The sequence below is a fragment of the Musa acuminata genome, chromosome BXJ3-4 (assembly GCF_036884655.1).
Source record: "Musa acuminata AAA Group cultivar baxijiao chromosome BXJ3-4, Cavendish_Baxijiao_AAA, whole genome shotgun sequence".
Classification (NCBI taxonomy): Eukaryota; Viridiplantae; Streptophyta; class Magnoliopsida; order Zingiberales; family Musaceae; genus Musa; species Musa acuminata.
The window spans coordinates 1,486,325-1,504,332 of record NC_088352.1 but is presented as its reverse complement, the minus strand read 5'-3'; the positions used below and the strand labels follow the sequence as shown (position 1 = coordinate 1,504,332).

At 37.6% G+C, this 18,008-nt stretch overlaps 1 protein-coding gene across 1 annotated transcript; it reads left to right on the top strand.

The window, feature by feature from the left end:
* The first annotated feature begins 7,326 nt into the window (after nt 1-7,326).
* Nucleotides 7,327-13,047, top strand: LOC135634786 (probable galactinol--sucrose galactosyltransferase 1). The gene is made up of 13 exons (XM_065145382.1): nt 7,327-8,214; nt 8,540-8,799; nt 8,896-8,986; nt 9,808-9,856; nt 9,996-10,087; nt 10,206-10,313; nt 10,432-10,566; nt 10,686-11,096; nt 11,178-11,319; nt 11,409-11,476; nt 11,556-11,690; nt 11,772-11,989; nt 12,094-13,047. Exons 1-13 carry the CDS (start codon nt 8,024-8,026, stop codon nt 12,468-12,470), a joined length of 2,277 nt encoding a protein of 758 aa, XP_065001454.1. The 5' UTR covers nt 7,327-8,023; the 3' UTR covers nt 12,471-13,047.
* Nucleotides 13,048-18,008: the final 4,961 nt, after the last annotated feature.

Genomic DNA, 18,008 nt, shown 5'->3' with positions numbered 1-18,008 from the left:
GCTTTGGGGGTCACATTTATATGCGGAGAATTAAATTATAGGAAATGGGTGTTTCTTTATTTTATATATAAATAAAATAAATTAGAGAGAGCGGTCTGCGGAATCGATGGACACGCCGCAGCCGATTTGGGAAAATGGGATTTGGACGGTAACGTGGTGCTTCTAGAAGGGACGGGGACCATGAGCATTGCGTGGCTCCCGGTTGGGTTCTGGAAGCGCAGGCGACTTGTGTTAGGTTTTGTCGTGGGGACCAGGCGCGTTCGAAACGGTGGGTTCTGGAAGGAGTCGCTCAAACGTCAACGTGGAAGACCATTTCAAGGATCCTACAACAAGATCAGCTCTTCGATCTTCGAGGAATCGACGGTCGTCAAGAAACCCATTGTTACTTTGTGTTGGTGAAAGTGTGTCGTGGCTAGTGAGTTAGCACGGCTCGATCTACGGATCAATATCGGGAGTTTCTATCGATTGAGTTGGACGTCAAGGTAGGCTGAGCCCTCGCAACGACGTGTTGATCAGTGTTTCTTGGTCCAGGTGTCGTCTGCGTCTCTCCGTTCTTGAGCTAGTTGGCAACTCACCTTCGTTCGTTGGATGGTGATTCCCAATTTGAGACGCTTGCGACTCAGAGGTGATTGCTTGTCTGTAAAAATGGTCTTCGTTAGGTAATTCCCGACTTTAGTCCATCCGACAAGCAAGTTAGTTGTGAGTTGAATTATATATGTCTCTCTCTAGGCCGGATATCGACCATGAGCTTTTATATTATTGTACGAAAGTTGGTCGCACGTGGATTCGGTGTGATGGCTGATCCTCATGGGACGAGATGGTAATATGCAGTCGTTATCCTAGGACGCACGGGACAACGTCAGATAGCGCCACCCCGAGCTTCCGGGATGGGATATGCCGAACAGTACCTCGGTACAGATTCTGACTTAACGTATGGGAGAGCTCCCCTTGCTGACCCGGCTATAGCGCGACGTGACATCGGTTGTAAGGTATCTTGGACCCAAAATATACTTTTTTTAATGATGAATTTTCTTTTATTATATTAAGCTTTCCATTTTCCATGGAGTCTTCTATAAATCAAAAAAACCGTAAGACATGTCTGAAGAACTTCCGGAGGACCTCCTCCTCTTCTCGGTGATCGTTTAATCAAACATGAGAAAGAAACATGTCTCCTATCGCACTACATATTTGTAGCAGTCCTATCCACAACCGAAACTTGAGAAACAAGCAGCTGAGTAGTACAAGTCATGTGGTCTTCTAGAAGCTCTCTGCTTTTGACGACCTTGGTTTCATCCTTCAGCTTACTGAGGATGAGGAGGAGCCCATGGGTTTCTTCCAAACCTTTTGCGATGCACCGTGGTCTGGCGCGTGAATGGTACCCATCGAAAGGGATATGGCCGCCGTAAGATTACAAAAAGGATTAAGGTGATCATCACATCATCCTATTCATGATGATGTGGATGGAGATATGTATGATGTCTCCGACGGTCAAAGGCCGATTGGCTCTTAGCTAGAGAGAAAGACGCCCATAACCAGCATGGCTTTGAAAACCGTGTTCTAGAGAGAGAGGAACGAAAGTTTTAACAGTCATCCAGAACCATCCTCACTTGCAGAGCACGTGCCTGAGTCCCACTAAACTAGACTAAGGAAACCGTTAGCACGTGTGAGCGAAGTCGTCATTTCACACCGCACCGTCGCCGCCCCACCTGTTCCGTCCCCAAGCGGCAGCAATCCCGTGTTAGGGTCATCGATCGAGTGAAGCAGCTCGGGTGGGAGATCCGGCGAGTCCTCCGGGAAGCCAAGATGATGAGGAAATCGCGGCCGGGCGAGGGCGACCTCGATCGCCAGCTACTAGTCAGCGGTGACCGAGGGGGCCTCTCGTTCGTTGTTCGTTCGAAGGAAACCGCTTCGGCAAATAGGTGGTCTCCTCATCTCCTCAGTAATATTATCGTCGTAAGGCATTTCTGTTTTCTAATGTCTCCAAGGCTTCTGCTTACCAGTTTTTTGCATGTAAATTGGTGCTATCAGTAAATCCTTTATTCATTCCATCGGCATCTCTGTGCAGAATTTCCTTTTCCCAATTCAGTTTGAGATTGACATTTCGCTAGAGTTTATTATTATTATTATTATTATTGAAGGTTTACCTTTTATTCCATAGTACAAGAATTCGACGGGAAGTCGAACCAAAGTGCGGAGTGGGGCGTGGGTGAGTGAGATCCTTGTTGAAGGCGCGGAGGTTTCTTAGGCATGCTATCCGCAACCTCTCTGTGAGGGTAGGAGTTCTGAGATATGCATAGATGTGCAAAACAGTATAAGCTGTGTCGTATTATTAGGTGGAAGACGCCGTTGTTAGAGCAGGAATAGAAGATCTAACAGCCATTTTGGTCATTTGGGTTTTTGTACTTAGAAGCTCCAACAACCATTCCTGTAGGTGTTTCAACCGGCAAAAATAATTAATTACTTGTCATATAACAAATGGTTGATATATATAACAAATTAGATTACGTGATCCTTTATAATTGGATAAGATAAATTAATTAGATTCTAATGATAGATATTGATAAACATAAAAGAAGTTTGTATTATAGTAGAACTCTCGTAATAATTTCTTCTAGACCTTCTGCTATCACCGCCTATAAATAGACAAGACATCTCGGCATAGAGGAAGCAATTGAGATATTACGAGTTCTCTCTCAATCTCTTTAATCCATCAATCTAAGTGATCCTATGAAAGATAGGAATAGAGAAGAAGAAGTATCTAGTTCTCCTTATAGATTGACAACATTTTTTTAGATCTAAGGACAATGTCTTTATAGATCACACAAATCTTTTTCAGATGATATTAGAAGGTACGTATCGTAAATCCGATCTAATGTTATTTGATTTCAATCATGGTATAAAGTTTTTTTTCGTATTACATATAGCATATCACAGATTTTATGCTTACACTGTCGGAACAAAACCATGATCTGTAATTGGCTATTCCATGCTGTCACCTAATTAAACATGAATGACTCTAGATGCGATAGAGGGCACTCAGTTGATTGGTATTTCTTCTTGGTGGGCTGATCTGAATTTGGCTTCTCTTCCTATTGGTTAGGTTCTCGAGAAGTGGACCTTATGACCCTATAATGCTGTTAGATGCTAACCTAAAAGTTAAGAGCAAATCAGATCGCTTTATAAGCTGGGAGATACTATGGTCTATGGATTAGTGCTTATATGGGTGTTGTTCTTATTGATAGTGACAACAGAGCTGGAGCTTTTAGTGTAGCTTGAGCTTGCTGAGATATTGCGAAGGTGATTGCAATGTTGCTTCAATTTTATGGATCTGTTAACAGCTGCAATAGCCACAAGTTTAGCTTCAAATATTAGGCGGATTTGCATCTCTTATTCATTTTGGTCTGAATTTACTGTTCCGATATCACAACTAGATGCAAAATTTTCTGTCTATTCAGAATTTTTTTGGAAAGAATTTGTCCAAGGTAAATATACAAGTCAAGTTCATAAACTGCTATAATATTTAGAGAGTTAATTGAGTTTGGATTTGCATGATGTGAAATTTATGACTTCCATATCTCTTTCCAATTTTATCATTATTAATGATAATTATAGGCCATTTTTTATATTAGAAACTCTTTAACAGTTTGGAGTGTATTGGAGATGCAAAATTAGGTATCAAGATTGAATTGGAGAGTAAACATCTAAGTAGGTAATTCAAGTTTAGATTAACCTCACGGATATAAGTTACAGTTGGGAGCATGTTCTATTGGAGTGTATTGGAGATGCAAAATCAGGTATCAAGATTGAATTGGAGAGTAAACATCTAAGTAGGTAATGAAAGTTTAGATTAGCCTGACGGATATAAGTTACAATCGGTAGCATGTTCTATTATAAGCCCCTCTCAACATGAATATGTCCGTGGATTGAAACCGAAGACAACCATCTTAGTTTAACCTATGAAACTATACTCTCATTTTCGAGGTTGAGTCCGGAAGTGGAGCTCTCAGTATGTTGAGGTTTCTTACTCGCAAAAAATCTGGAGTAGAAAGAAAATCTTGATTTGATCCCCTTCGATGCTTAAATTAATGAGTCCAAAGTAAAATAATTCAAGAGCGAAGATATAGCTGAGATATGAATGAACTTAGCATTTAGGTTTCATAAAACCTAGGAATCAAGGATGATTCAAAGAATACTTTCTGTTAATAGAAACGACTACTGACATAGTAAATCCTAGCTAGGTAAGTTTTCTATCATGCTGGAAATGCATCGAGGTATAATTTTATCCTTAACGAAATTTTTAACCATTGCCACTTATTTGAAGAAGAAGAAGAAGAAGTCGGCCACAACAAATAAATTCGTTCATGCTCATCAAGAAACAGGTAATATTTTGCTCATTCCTAAGCGGCCAGAATTACTACTCACTGAATCATGCCACCTTGGATTGACCTATGACCATGTAGATGACCGGAGTAGAAAACTGCGGACTCCCATAACCCACCCCAAATATAATAAGAGCAATAATTACATACATGCATTAAAAAAACAATTACATACATCCCCCAAAAAAGATGCACGGAATGATGTGCGGGGACCAGCCCGAGATAGTGTTTGTGATATTGTCTCTTGGAATCTTATCTCTTCCGCCACAAAACAACCGGGGCACACATTTCTTGACCGGCGGCCTTCCTCTGCTGCCGTCCAGTTCTATATGCCCCCTAAAGCTGGCGAAAATAAGTCGCACACTCCATTTGTGCTTCCCTTTGATTCGGCTTTCCTGAGCTCTCGTGACGGTTCATTGTCCTCGTTGCAGGTTGCTCACACTTGCAGTGTGATGGCGACTCTTGTCGATATTCTTTCAGTAGGTCACAGAGAACTGCAGACACTGCATCACATGTCCTTTGTGGTGTTGTGATGTAGGTATAGATGCTAACAATGTCGCTAAGAACATCTAAGTCACAATCTTCTGCTGCAGATGAGAGAAAATATCTCGTGGAAAGAGTGATAAACAAATGAAGATGGAAGAAGCCAATAATTCACAATCAAAGTAAGAAAAAGATGAACTTTGTGCATGCAAGCCTTTTTATGATTCTCAGATACTAGAAATCGGATGATAGTGGAACAGACTGTTAGGATTTTTAAATTTTAGGAGTTTTTATTTTTAAAGACTTGATATTAATCTTTATTTTTCTATTTAATATTTTCTAATTATGATAAGAGTTTTTTAGGTTTAAATTTTTATTTTTATTTTTGTTAGAAATTCTAGTCCTAATTGATATATATATATATATATATATATATATATATATATATATATATATAATGTCTTTGGTTATTTTTGTCAAGCAATTGATACAACTGAATACCTTTGGCCAACTTGGAGATTGATCCTTTCGAAGTGATCGAAAGGAGGTTGATCCTCTCGAAGGAATCAAATACCTATCTATTTTCTTAAATATAGTCATAGGATTTTATCATATGATATCAGAGCAGTGTTCCTAAAATTCTTACAGTGTTTCCTCGACGTTTCCAAAGTTCTTACGGTATTTCTTTAACGTTCCCTATCTCCTCTTCGATGCTGCCACAAGTCCCGACACCCGCATCGCTAATAGCGACTTCACCTTCAATGCCAAGTAAGAATGCTTATGCCCTTACCCAAAATCAAAAACAGAACTTAAGTATTGCAGATCTACAATCATACACAATGACTACTGATAATTATATGGAATCATAATTTGAAGTTTGGAAGCAAAAATTGAGAATAGGCTACAAGAAACTTTTAATGATTTCAAAAAAAAAATTACTTGAGAGTTTTAGCAAAAATTAACAAATTAAAAGTTTGGCTTATGCTAGTAAACAATTAGATCGATAAGTCACAAAAAAAAATATTACAAAGTGCATGATAATATCTACCAAAAGTAGAATTTCCTAGATGAGAAAATAGAGATCCAACCGGTTGAATTTTTAGAGCAGAAATTTTTTTTCACTTTCATAAAACTCTAAAAAATTTTAAAGTGGAAATAGCTTCAATCTAAATCTAAACGTGCTATTGAATGGTATGAAACCTAGTTTCCTTAGAATAGTTTAAGAAATGACTTCTTATTCGTTTTAAATCATTCGAATATGAGAATGTTGATTAGCAGCTTGTCAAGATTCATTGGACTTTTACGTATCAAAATTGATTTTAACAACTATCAAATTAGATTAAAAATTGATCTAAATTAAATTCAGATATTTATTAAAAAATTGATGGAAATATTCATTAAAAATTGTAATTCAAACATTTATTATGAAGTTAAGGCTCCCGACCTCGCTTATATTAGGTATCTATTGGTAGGGGAAGGAATCTAAGCAAAAGGAACACCACTAAAGATGGGAAACCAAGGAGAGAAAAGAAGAGATGCTGTATTATTATTATATTTAACAGAATTCTTTGATGACAACTACAAAAACATACATAGCTCATGAACCAAAGCAGGAAGGAAAGCAGTGTGTTTGTTGGAAATGAGTAAGAAAGGTATGCAGATGAAGACGTCCATTAACTTGCAAACTTTATTGGCTGGCAAAAGCCGCCCATGCAATGTAATAATCCATCCCCCACAATTAAGAGAAGTATTCCCACGCATGAGGTCATATGCTTCATAAATAATTCGAGTGCATGACAATTCATAGGTCACCCACATCGAACGAGATCTGTGAAAAGATGCAGCATTTGGTTCACCAAGATATGATTCTAAATGTTTCGGGGGAAAAAGAGAGAGAGAGAGAGAGGGATTATGTTCTTGAACAGATACAACATTCGATTCACCAAGATATGATCCAAAATGCACGAGAAGAAGGATTTTCTTCTTTCTTCTTATTAACAACACTTAGTCCATGCTATTTATCTCCACTTTAGTCCACAAAAGCAACCTTCTCCACTTCAGTCTCACTCGTGAGTAAAGACACAGCAGACACCAGGTTGTCGATAATAATATACCTCCATAAATACTAAGATTATTATTATTGAGTTTATATATGACATTATATGCGTAAAAAACCAAAGAACAACGGACAACAATCTCACAGACTCGACGGACTTCACTTTGCTTGGCTGGTAAGTAGTTGCAAGAGTCGAGAAGTCTGATGTCTAATTTTACCATGTACACATCTACTGTTTGTTGCATGGAAACGAGACGTCTCGATGACTCGTGTCGTCTACAAAGATTACACGCCATTTCCAACTGAATCGGTCGTTCCTTACGAGGCACCACGTAGATTCTGACGCGGATCGACGTCCATCCCCTTCCTTCCGACTGTTGTTCGATGGGAGGGAACTCGTCCGAACGGCACCCTCATCTCGACCTCTTCTTCCTCGGCCCCACCCGGCGACCACCCCGCGTGGAGTACCTGACACGTCATCCGCAGCTGTTCCCTCGCTCGCGAAAGAATTCTCGTCTCGGTACTCCGCCGAAAACTAACGATTAGGTCTACACGCACAACCTTCCGACCCCACCGCGTCCTCCCTCGAATCGCATGTCGCGGCTACGTTGGAGGAAGAAGTTGCCCAAGAAAGTTAAAATTTTGTGTCGGAATCTTTTGCCTTCCAACATCTGATCGAATGGAGCCTATGCAATTTACTGTACGTAATTCAGATTTAAAATCAATTAATCCTATCTTTTTTCACTGTCCTTTGCACTTTATGTAAGTGATCTTTGCGTAGGAGAAATATGTATGTGTGTTCCTCTATGAAATCATGCCTTTTTTTATTGAGGTGATGGCATTTATTTTGATGTGTTTGTTTGGAAGTTGCTTAGCTGCCGAATACACGTATAGTGTTCGGATGTTCCCCAATATAAAAGAAGCATCCCACCCTGGTTGGTTTGGTTCATCAGTGACGAGCATTCTTCTCGGAGCCCCTTGTTCAACATTTAGCTCGATTTCTTGAATAATTTGGGCGATTTTTGCGTCCGGTTTCTTTTTCTTCAAATTTTCTCCTTTTTTTTTCTTCGTTTGTTGGTGATTTGGGTGGGGTGGGGGGTCGAAGATGACGGTAGGGGCGGGGATTCGTGTTAAGGACGGGGATCTGGTGGTGGTGCGGACGAAGATCTTGTCGGATGTGCACGAGAACGTCGTCTTGACGCCCGCCAGCGGGAACGGGGTGATGAACGCCGCATTTATCGGCGTCCGATCCGAGCGCCGAGGGAGCCGCAATGTCTTCCCCATCGGAAAGCTTCTGTAAGTTTCCTTTTTGCTCTTTTTTTTTTCCTAATCTTTTCTGTAGCAAAGGATGCACTCCGTTCCTATTTTCGTTCCCTTCACTTCTTGTTTGTAAAAATTCTTCCTTTTCCTTTATTTGCATGGCCTCTTTCAAGATCCACCACTGTCATCGTAGCAAGCTATAGTGACATAAATAGGCGTAGCTTTAGTTTGGCCAAGACATTTGTCTTTCCTTTCCAAAGATTCTTCGACAAAATTTTCTTACCATATAAGAGTAATCTGATGTTCCGATGTAGCCTTCTTGGTGAATTCATGGTGGATAATCTCTGTCTTGGGATTGCAGGGACCTCCGGTTCATGTGTACTTTTCGGTTCAAGATGTGGTGGATGACTCAGAGGATGGGCTCTTGTGGACGAGATATCCCTTTCGAGACCCAGTTTTTGATCGTTGAGGGAGCTGATGGTTCTCATTTTGGAGAAGGGAGTGAAGGTGGGGTGGGCCAACCTGCACTCTATACGGTCTTCTTGCCGATCCTCGAGGGAGCCTTCAGAGCTGTGCTCCAAGGAAATGTGAACGATGAACTGGAGATTTGCTTGGAAAGTGGTATGCAATCTCCCCATTTTTAATAACAAAGTAGACGTTTAACTTTACTCTGTAACTCTGCATGATTATCACACGTCTGGCTACCTGATTTTTCAGGTGATCCTGCTGTTGAAGTTTATGAAGGAACCCATTTAGTTCTTGTGGCTGCTGGGTCTGATCCATTTGAGGTCATCACATATGCAATCAAGTGAGCAGTTTATTTTATTTGTCCTCACCTTTTCGTTAAAAACATTTCATGTTGGTACGAACATTGTTGATAAGAAAATTGTTGTGTATATCCTGCAATGTCTTTTAGCATTAACCAAGATTCGTTTACCAATCCGTATCGGTGTACTGGCTGATGGTATGGTACATACCGTTCCGTACCGATGTATTATGTGTCAGTACGATAGGGTGTATTGACAACATAGAAAAATGACTGAAAATACTTCTAAAAATTCTTGAAAAATAAAATAAATAGATTGAGATTTTTAAGTTGGAAATAAATATAAATTTAGTATAATAATAATAATAAAAATCTAAATTAGGAAAGAATAATGAGACAAACCACTCGGTACAGGGTGGTCCACGTACCAGTCCCCTATCGGACTGGTACGTACTGCCTGTACCGGGCAGTATATCTTGGCATGGCAACCCATGGTATTAGCAGTATTGGGGAGAGATTTGATTTAGCTATGTGAGACATTGTTGTTAGTGGTTATTGTGCAATTCTTTTCTTGATACGTTTTATACTTCCATCTTGGTGTTGCATATTGATGTTTAAAAGAGTGCATTAATCTAGCATTCATTTTAAAAGTTGTGGTTTCCATAAACTTTCAGCTAGTATAAATAAAACATTAATTTTCATATAATCCAGCACCCTATATTGTTAACCTGTGCAAAATAATCTATCAAGTCCTTCAATTGTCCTTTTCAATCATGAATAGGTATAGTGCTTTAAGATGTAAATCAATTTTGTCATGCAACATCTCTTTGTTTAGCATTTAAAGAATTCATTGTATTATACAGGACCGTTGAGAAGCACTTGCAAACATTTTCACATCTAGAGAGGAAGAAGGTAATATATACATACATATACATACACACACACACACACACACACACACACACACACATATATATATATATTCATCAGCTTGTGTACTCTTTAAGTTGGTCGACAACAATATGTTATATATATTTTTCTTTTTTCTCAGATGCCAGATATCTTGAATTGGTTTGGCTGGTGCACATGGGATGCATTTTATACTAATGTAACTGCTGAGGGGGTTCAACAAGGATTGGAAAGGTGCTACAGCAGCCTTCTGTACCTTTAAGAAACTTCTTTCAAGTGTTATGCAATTGTTTTTTTTCTCCGGAGAACTCTTGTTATTTGATTTATTAAAGATATCTTTTGTTATCTCCAGCTTAGGAATGGGTGGAATTCACCCGAAATTTGTCATAATTGATGATGGCTGGCAGTCAGTGGCTATGGATCCCACTGGAATTGCATCTGAATCAGAAAATGCCGCAAAGTAAGTGCCACTGACTTTTTTTCTTTTTGTGGCTTTAACATGACTGACAGTGTTTGATCTGTTTGCTTTCCTTCTGACATTTCACTAAGTAATTCTTTTTTTCTACTTTTTTTATCAGCTTTTCAAACAGGCTGACACATATCAAGGAAAACCACAAGTTCCAGAAAAATGGTAGGGAGGGACATCGTGATGAAGATCCAGCAAATGGCCTTGCGCATATTGTTACAGAAGCGAAGGAAAAACATCAAGTGAAGTAAGTCATCTTTTTGCTCGATTGACAACTAGTTTTATAGTACAACATGGAGTTGATTCTCATGTTTGATCGTCCATCCATCAAGCAGCTGTTCATCCGATCACAATTTTCTTGCACAGGTATGTTTATGTGTGGCATGCAATTACCGGATACTGGGGTGGCATAAGTCCAGGTGTTTCTGGAATGGAACATTATGATTCCAAGTTGCAGTATCCCATTTCATCTCCTGGGGTTCAGTCAAATGAACATTGTGATTGTTTGGACAGCATAACCAAAAACGGCCTTGGCCTTGTTAACCCTGAGAAGGTCTACAATTTTTACAATGAGCTCCACTCATATCTTGCTTCTGCTGGGATCGATGGGGTCAAAGTAGATGTACAGAACATTCTTGAGACACTAGGTGCAGGACATGGTGGAAGGGTAACGCTTGCTAGAAAGTACCACCAGGCCCTAGATGCTTCAATTGCTAGAAACTTCCCTGACAATGGAATTATATCTTGCATGAGTCACAATACAGATAATTTATACAGGTAAAATCTAATTTACTGTAAGAAGTTGTTTTGTTAAATTGCTGGTCTCCACACATTTCACTTTGTTTAATCTGGGTACAGCTCAAAGAGAACTGCTATTGTTAGAGCCTCTGATGACTTCTGGCCAAGAGATCCAGCTTCCCACACCATCCACATTGCATCTGTTGCATATAATACTGTTTTTCTTGGAGAATTTATGCAGCCTGACTGGGATATGTTTCATGTAAACAAACAAACAAAAATTTATGTTTTCCTTTATCACTACTTGTAAAGTTTTCATGTCTATTAACTTGGCTGATGCCTTTTCTTCAGAGTCTGCACCCTATGGCTGAATACCATGGAGCAGCACGGGCTGTTGGAGGTTGTGCAATTTATGTTAGGTAAGCTTAATTTGCAATATTATCTCTTTGTGAAGAGATCAAAAAGTGTTTTCTTATGTTAATCTTCTGTCTTGTGCAGTGACAAACCTGGGAATCATGACTTTGATCTGTTGAAGAAGCTTGTGCTTCCAGATGGATCAATCTTGAGGGCTAAACTTCCAGGAAGACCCACGAGGGACTGCCTGTTTTCCGACCCTTGTAGGGATGGCAAGAGGTGAAGAGCTGATCTATGTTTTAATTCATAGGATTTCTGGATTACATATCTTCTAACTCAATCGTGTTCCTGGCAACACAGTCTCTTAAAGATATGGAATTTAAATGATTATACTGGAGTTATTGGGGTGTTCAACTGCCAAGGAGCTGGATGGTGCAGAGTTGGGAAGAAAAACCTGATCCATGATGAACAACCTGGCACCATAACTGGCATTGTCCGTTCCAAGGATGTAGATTACCTTCCAAGAGTTGCTGATTGTGGTTGGAATGGCGATTCTATCATTTATGCTCATCAAGGAGGTGTGCACTCTCATATCTTGCGTCCACAATAATATTTTGATATTTACAAAATTTAGCGATTCATCTTAGATTCTTCTGTTAAGTTGCCTCAATATGTTTGGCAGGCGAGTTAATTTATTTGCCAAATAATGCATCCTTGCCGATCACATTGAGATCTCATGAGTATGAAGTCTTCACGGTTGCTCCCGTGAAGCAGCTGTCAAATGGAGTTTCTTTTGCCCCCATTGGACTAATCAAAATGTTCAACTCTGGTGGAGCCATCAAGGAGCTCAATTATGAGTCCACGAGAAAGGCAATCATAGATTTGAAAGTACGTGGCTGTGGTGTTTTTGGAGCCTATGTGTCGGTTTCTCCTGTGAAAGTAGCAGTTGATGCAGAGGCAGTTGACTTCACATATGATGAGAATCATGGTCTGCTAACCATTCATTTGGGGATTCCACAACGAGATTCATATATATGGGACATAACCATCGAGTTTTAAACAGCAATTGGAATGCTACTTCATTTGCAAGACCTGAATTCTACAACAATGAAACATTGCTGCAAGTTCATATGAGATGGCACAATAAGTAGCTGAAGAAAAGTGAACTTTTTCCTATTTTCATTTTAGGAACTGACTCTTCTGCTAAAAAGAATTGGCCTCTTTGCCTGGGATGAACCGCTCTAGAAGATATTTGATTAGGTGTGCTTAATATGGAGAAGAGAAGAAACATGAGGGCTGCTATGCTTGGTATCAAGTTGGATTGCTGCTGAAGAATGGAATGCTGTGCCCAACAGGAAACTCATACAAGTCTATGATAAAGCCAATGCAGCAGAAATCAGAAATTGGATTGTGGCTAATGTTTATGTCGAACAGTAGGTTGAGGATTCAGGTTGTAACATGAATCTCTGTACAATGTAGATCATGTTGGTCTCCTGATCTCCAATATCTTGTGTCTTATAAACATCTACCCGACATGTTTGTCACAGTGAGAATGGCCTTAGGAGTTCAGAGTGAAATAATAGCCTGTAATATTTTCTGCGGAAGGTAAAGGAAAATGAGCAGCTTGATGTTGTTATTTGGTTTATAATGTTAAGCTCCTTCAAATATAATGTTAAGCTCCCAAAAGATTTACCAAATTTTGTAGGCCAAAATTCCATAAATATCTACCAAAGATGCTAACAATATGAAATAAAAGATAAAATTGTACTGGTTTTTAGATCACTAATCAGAACAGAATCCTTTGGAACCGAAATGTTTTGTGGAAAAACCATGACCTAATGGGTTTCGAGCATGATATTAATGGTGCAGATTGTTGTCGAAAGAGAATCCTCGGGTAGACGATGTCCAATGTTCATAAGAAACATTGTCTATCATCTCCTTGTCTTGAATATTTCATGTCAAGACAATGAAAGTTATCATTGCTATTGTCTATCAACCTACTTCTGGGATGCATGATTAGAATGAATTACACAAATTCTTTTGCCGGTCGATACCAATTAGAATTATCATTGTGATCTTTTCTCGACTATACACTGCTGGTGGGAGATCGTGGGATCACGGGAAAACTTATTTGAGTGACTGAAACATTTATAGTCTTATAATTGACTAAATATCGAGAGATTTAACTAATATTTTCCTTTTCATATAAAATAATAATAATAATAAAACTCTCAACCTCTCAACTTTTCTTAATCTCGACTTCAATATCTACCGCAAACACCCATGATAATAATACCTCTTTTTTTTCATGATCTTAATAATAATAATAATAATAATAATAATAATAATAATAATAATAATAATAATTATTATTATTATTATTATTATTATTATTATTATTATTATTATTATTATTATTATTATTATTATTATTATTTTGAACTAAATCGCTTTTGCCACCTTTTGTTTCAATTCACCGGTTGAAAGCACAATCAAACCTAAGTTTGCCCTTGTCACAGATCTAACAAATCAATTTGATAAGATATATTTGGGCATCTTCTCCGCAATCACAGTTAACCGTTACGTTAGAGTCGACGTAGCGCCTTAGAACTGACGTGGCACATTGCATTGATGCGACACCTCGAACCCGTACGAGATAGTTGCATGCATCTATTCTACCTATCGGATGTGCCCATGTCGCTTGAGGTTGTATGAGGCAATGTCGCACGGTACAAAGCAGCTTGGGAAGCCTAAAGCAGTGTCGCGCGACGCAGGATCGAGCAGGTCGGTCAGTGCCTGCATAAGACGTATGGGCTAATCGCTTGAGACATCAATGACCATTAACCGACCCTATACGACGAGTATAAAAGTCGACCTTTGAGGCAGCACCTAGGGGGGACCTCGAACACCCAACCTTGCATCATTTCTTTCTACTGACTTAAACTTCGAAGAAGTCGAATAAAAAAATCCACTCTTGACCTTGACCGATGTACAAGAGCCAGGAGCTCGACGCTGGAGCGTTGCAAAACACATCCCGAACCAAGCCGTGTTGACTCCTCGACCACAACGTGAAGTTGCACAACACCGTACCAACCTCTAGATCCGAAAGATTGTTATTGTTACAAAAGAGTTTCTAAATAAAATATTAAGAAACAATAAAAGAAAATATTAATCGTCCTGCATCTTTCTTTCGTCCAAAGAGAAACAGATATATAGAGTATGATTGGCTAACCCAACCCCACCACCCATACAACCAATGAATCGGATCGTTTTACATCAGGTGCCAGGTGGAGCCCCCTCGATTGCTTTTAGAGCGTGCTTGACCTCTCTATATTCACATATTCTTCTGGTTAGTACTTTATCGTATAAATTATGGGTATCATATTCGAGCTCAAGTGTAAGCATCGTATTTAATATAATAAAAATTTCTTTTTAATTAGCAAATAGTTCTAATTGCATGTCCTATAAATGAGATATCCTTAGAGTTAGTACGTTATTGTATAAATTATGCATCTTAGATTCAAGTTCATATGCTAATAATTTTGAAAAATAAATAATAGAATAATTTTAGAGAAAAATAGTTCTAATTAGTTGTTCCATAAATATATGTTATTTTGCACATCCCTTCGCTCCCTTATGTGTGCCCTTACGAATCTTTATTTCCTTACTAAGTAAATATATAGTCTTCGTTGACACAAATCACCACCAATGACAAAGTCAGGAAGAAGAAAGAAAATTCAATAACCTTGATAGCCTCAATCTAGGTGTAAAATTTTGATCTTATCTTTTCATTGAAAAATGCTTGATAAATTTAGAGGACTAAAATTTTGAGGGGACAGTGTAATATCCCCCATTTTTAAAAATTTAGTAAATGCTCATTTGTAAATAAGAGGATTATTTAATAAATTTTTTTATATTAAATGATATTATATTAAAATTTTATGGCTAAAGACACTGTGAAGCCCGAAGAAGTATTGTTACCTATATGATAATATATGGATGATTTTCTTTAAAAAAAAAGTTTTGGCTTTTCTCAAAATATGTCTCATTTTTATTGTTCCTAAATGATGCTTTTTTTTTTTACTTTGAATAATATTCAGAAAATCTCTCACCAATCCCAATAGTATTTGTTTGGCATGTTATTTTGGTTATTATGATAAAAATATTATATGCTTACTTAAAAATACTACGATATAAATGGACTCATAACTTCAACCAAACTCATTTTTAGTTTAAAATATGATATCACTTATCATATTTTTTAATAACTTTATAGTATTTTCAACACCTCAATAAAAATATTATAAGTGAACCAAATTGAATCAAAACACATTAGAAATAATTTAATATATCATACTAGGATTTAAATAGGTATTTATAATAATTTAGGAGTCACATCAACTAAATTGGGACAAAAAATTAACATGGTACAATATCATGATCATTATAACAAAAATACTATAAATTCTACGTGAAAGCACAGTAAATGATTCGAATAGACTTCTAATTTCAATCAAGCTAACTATAAATCTAAAAATATAATATTTTAATGACAATGAAAGATGCATAATATGATGTGACTTATAATATTTTTTTAATAATTTTATTATAGTGTTTTAAGTATCTCAATAAAATACTATAAATGAACCAAACAAAATACTATGATAGTTCGAAACCAGAAAAAAAATGATAAAAGAAGTATCATTGGGTTTGATGAAAGATATTTTAGGTATTATTTGGAAAGAAAAACTAAAACACGGGTTGCTTTAGTGGAAAAAAGAAAAATAAAAAAGGGAGCATTTTCCCATGATATATTTGTGCTTCACAAAGGATGGATGATAAAAGATGGGAGAAAGAGAGTTTCTTGGTCGCTTTTCTCTTTCGTAGATGTATTAATATCTTCCGATTAATGAAATGAAGATTGCGAGCATACTTCCTCTTAATAAAATGCACCTACTTAGCATCTAAACACGACCCAATTACATCGGCAGCGTGATCAAGTGAATTGCTATTAGTTCATTTTGTCTTGCACATCATCTGGAGCTGTCACTACTGACATGGTAAATCGAACGTGAAGAAGAATGAGGCTAAAACTAGTTCAAGAGTGCGGTCAACTCTAAAACCTCGAAAGAAGACTCTACTTCGAGTGGCTTGCAATCCAAAAGCTCCTTAACCATCTCCAGCAATCATGCATCCGGGAGCGCATGGATCGGCATTCCGATCGACATCCAGTAAAGCTCGCCAGTGTTAGTCGCTTACGCTATCCCCACAAGTCATTGCTTCCAAGCCATTTACTGGCCCTCCTCGCATACACCTAATGCTGTGGTAAGCCAAACAAAGATGGGAGTCGACAGACAGCAAAGATGGGAGTCGCGCAAAGCCAAACAAAGCTCTGGGTCACATCTAGTTGGTAGTCCACAAGGATTAAGGACAAGAGATTAAGCAAGTTGCTTTCTTGGTTATCCACAAGGATGACCAAGTTCATGGCGACGAGGACCCGAACGCAGCTGTAGGATTGCTAAGTTGATTAAAGGACACGCGAGTTAACCATCTCAGATCTCCTTTAGCCTTTTATTTATTGTTATTTATGTGGGTTAATCTGATGAATTAAAATAATCTTTTTTCTCTATTATGGTGGTGATGAGAGTAATACTAATTCTTTGCATGCAGGCTTCGTTGCCTGTGGACGCTTTCCATAAAATACATGGGTGTTTTAGAGTGTGGATATCGATAGTGGACTAAATAATGCTCATATTTATTTCCTTATCTTTGTTTTAGCATAGTTATGGATATATTGTTGTGGTTCAGAGTTATTTTTGGATTCCCCAAGTCACTATACTTGGAAAATTAAATTATGGAAAGACTTTTTATCATAGGAAAAATACCTTAAAAGTTAGGGCTTAATTATTCTATGAATACTCACTCTTTTGATAGGGTACATATATCTTGATCATCCTATAAAGATTCGACATATCTTTATCAGTTCTTCATAACGACAAAATATGTTGATCCACTTCAGTATGAATTAAAATAAAAAAATATATTTTTTTAAATCTTTCATTTTTTATAACCCTACAAATAGAGATCCCTCTAATAGTGATTCTAAGTTCTCTGTCCTCTCTTTGCTATTCTCTCTCTCTTGAGATTCATGGTGAAGGACAGTTTTTATAGTGTACGACAAGTTTCAGAATCGAGTTCTTAATAATTTTGGGACAAACACCCATATATCTCTAGGTTTTATTAAAAAATATTTTAAAAATAATTTTAACACTTCCAAGGTTTTTCTCTACTAAATTTTAGTAAATTTAGAAAGAGTAAAAGAAAAGAATTTTTTTTTTTAGCAAGATGTTTATCTAACATGATGAAAAAGTTAATTTTTCTATTCCGATATAAGTAACAAGTATCAAACCATGTAGATTTTATGTTTTATTATTATTATTATTATTATTTCATATATATATATATATCATAATTATTCCATAGCGATATGTTTTTTTATTACTGAAACTAAAAGAAGGGAGAAGATAGGGCAAAATCTACGTATCGCACAACGATTGAGCCAGCGCACATGATGGGGCTGCTATCACAAAGGAAGTC

Excerpts from the sequence above, each read along its gene's own strand:
- LOC135634786 (XM_065145382.1), top strand. The coding sequence starts at position 8,024 with ATGACGGTAGGGGCGGGGATTCGTGTTAAGGACGGGGATCTGGTGGTG. Across the intron at positions 10,314-10,431 it reads GAATCAGAAAATGCCGCAAA|CTTTTCAAACAGGCTGACAC; the intron begins GTAAGTGCCACT and ends TTTTTTTATCAG. Across the intron at positions 10,567-10,685 it reads AAGGAAAAACATCAAGTGAA|GTATGTTTATGTGTGGCATG; the intron begins GTAAGTCATCTT and ends TTTCTTGCACAG.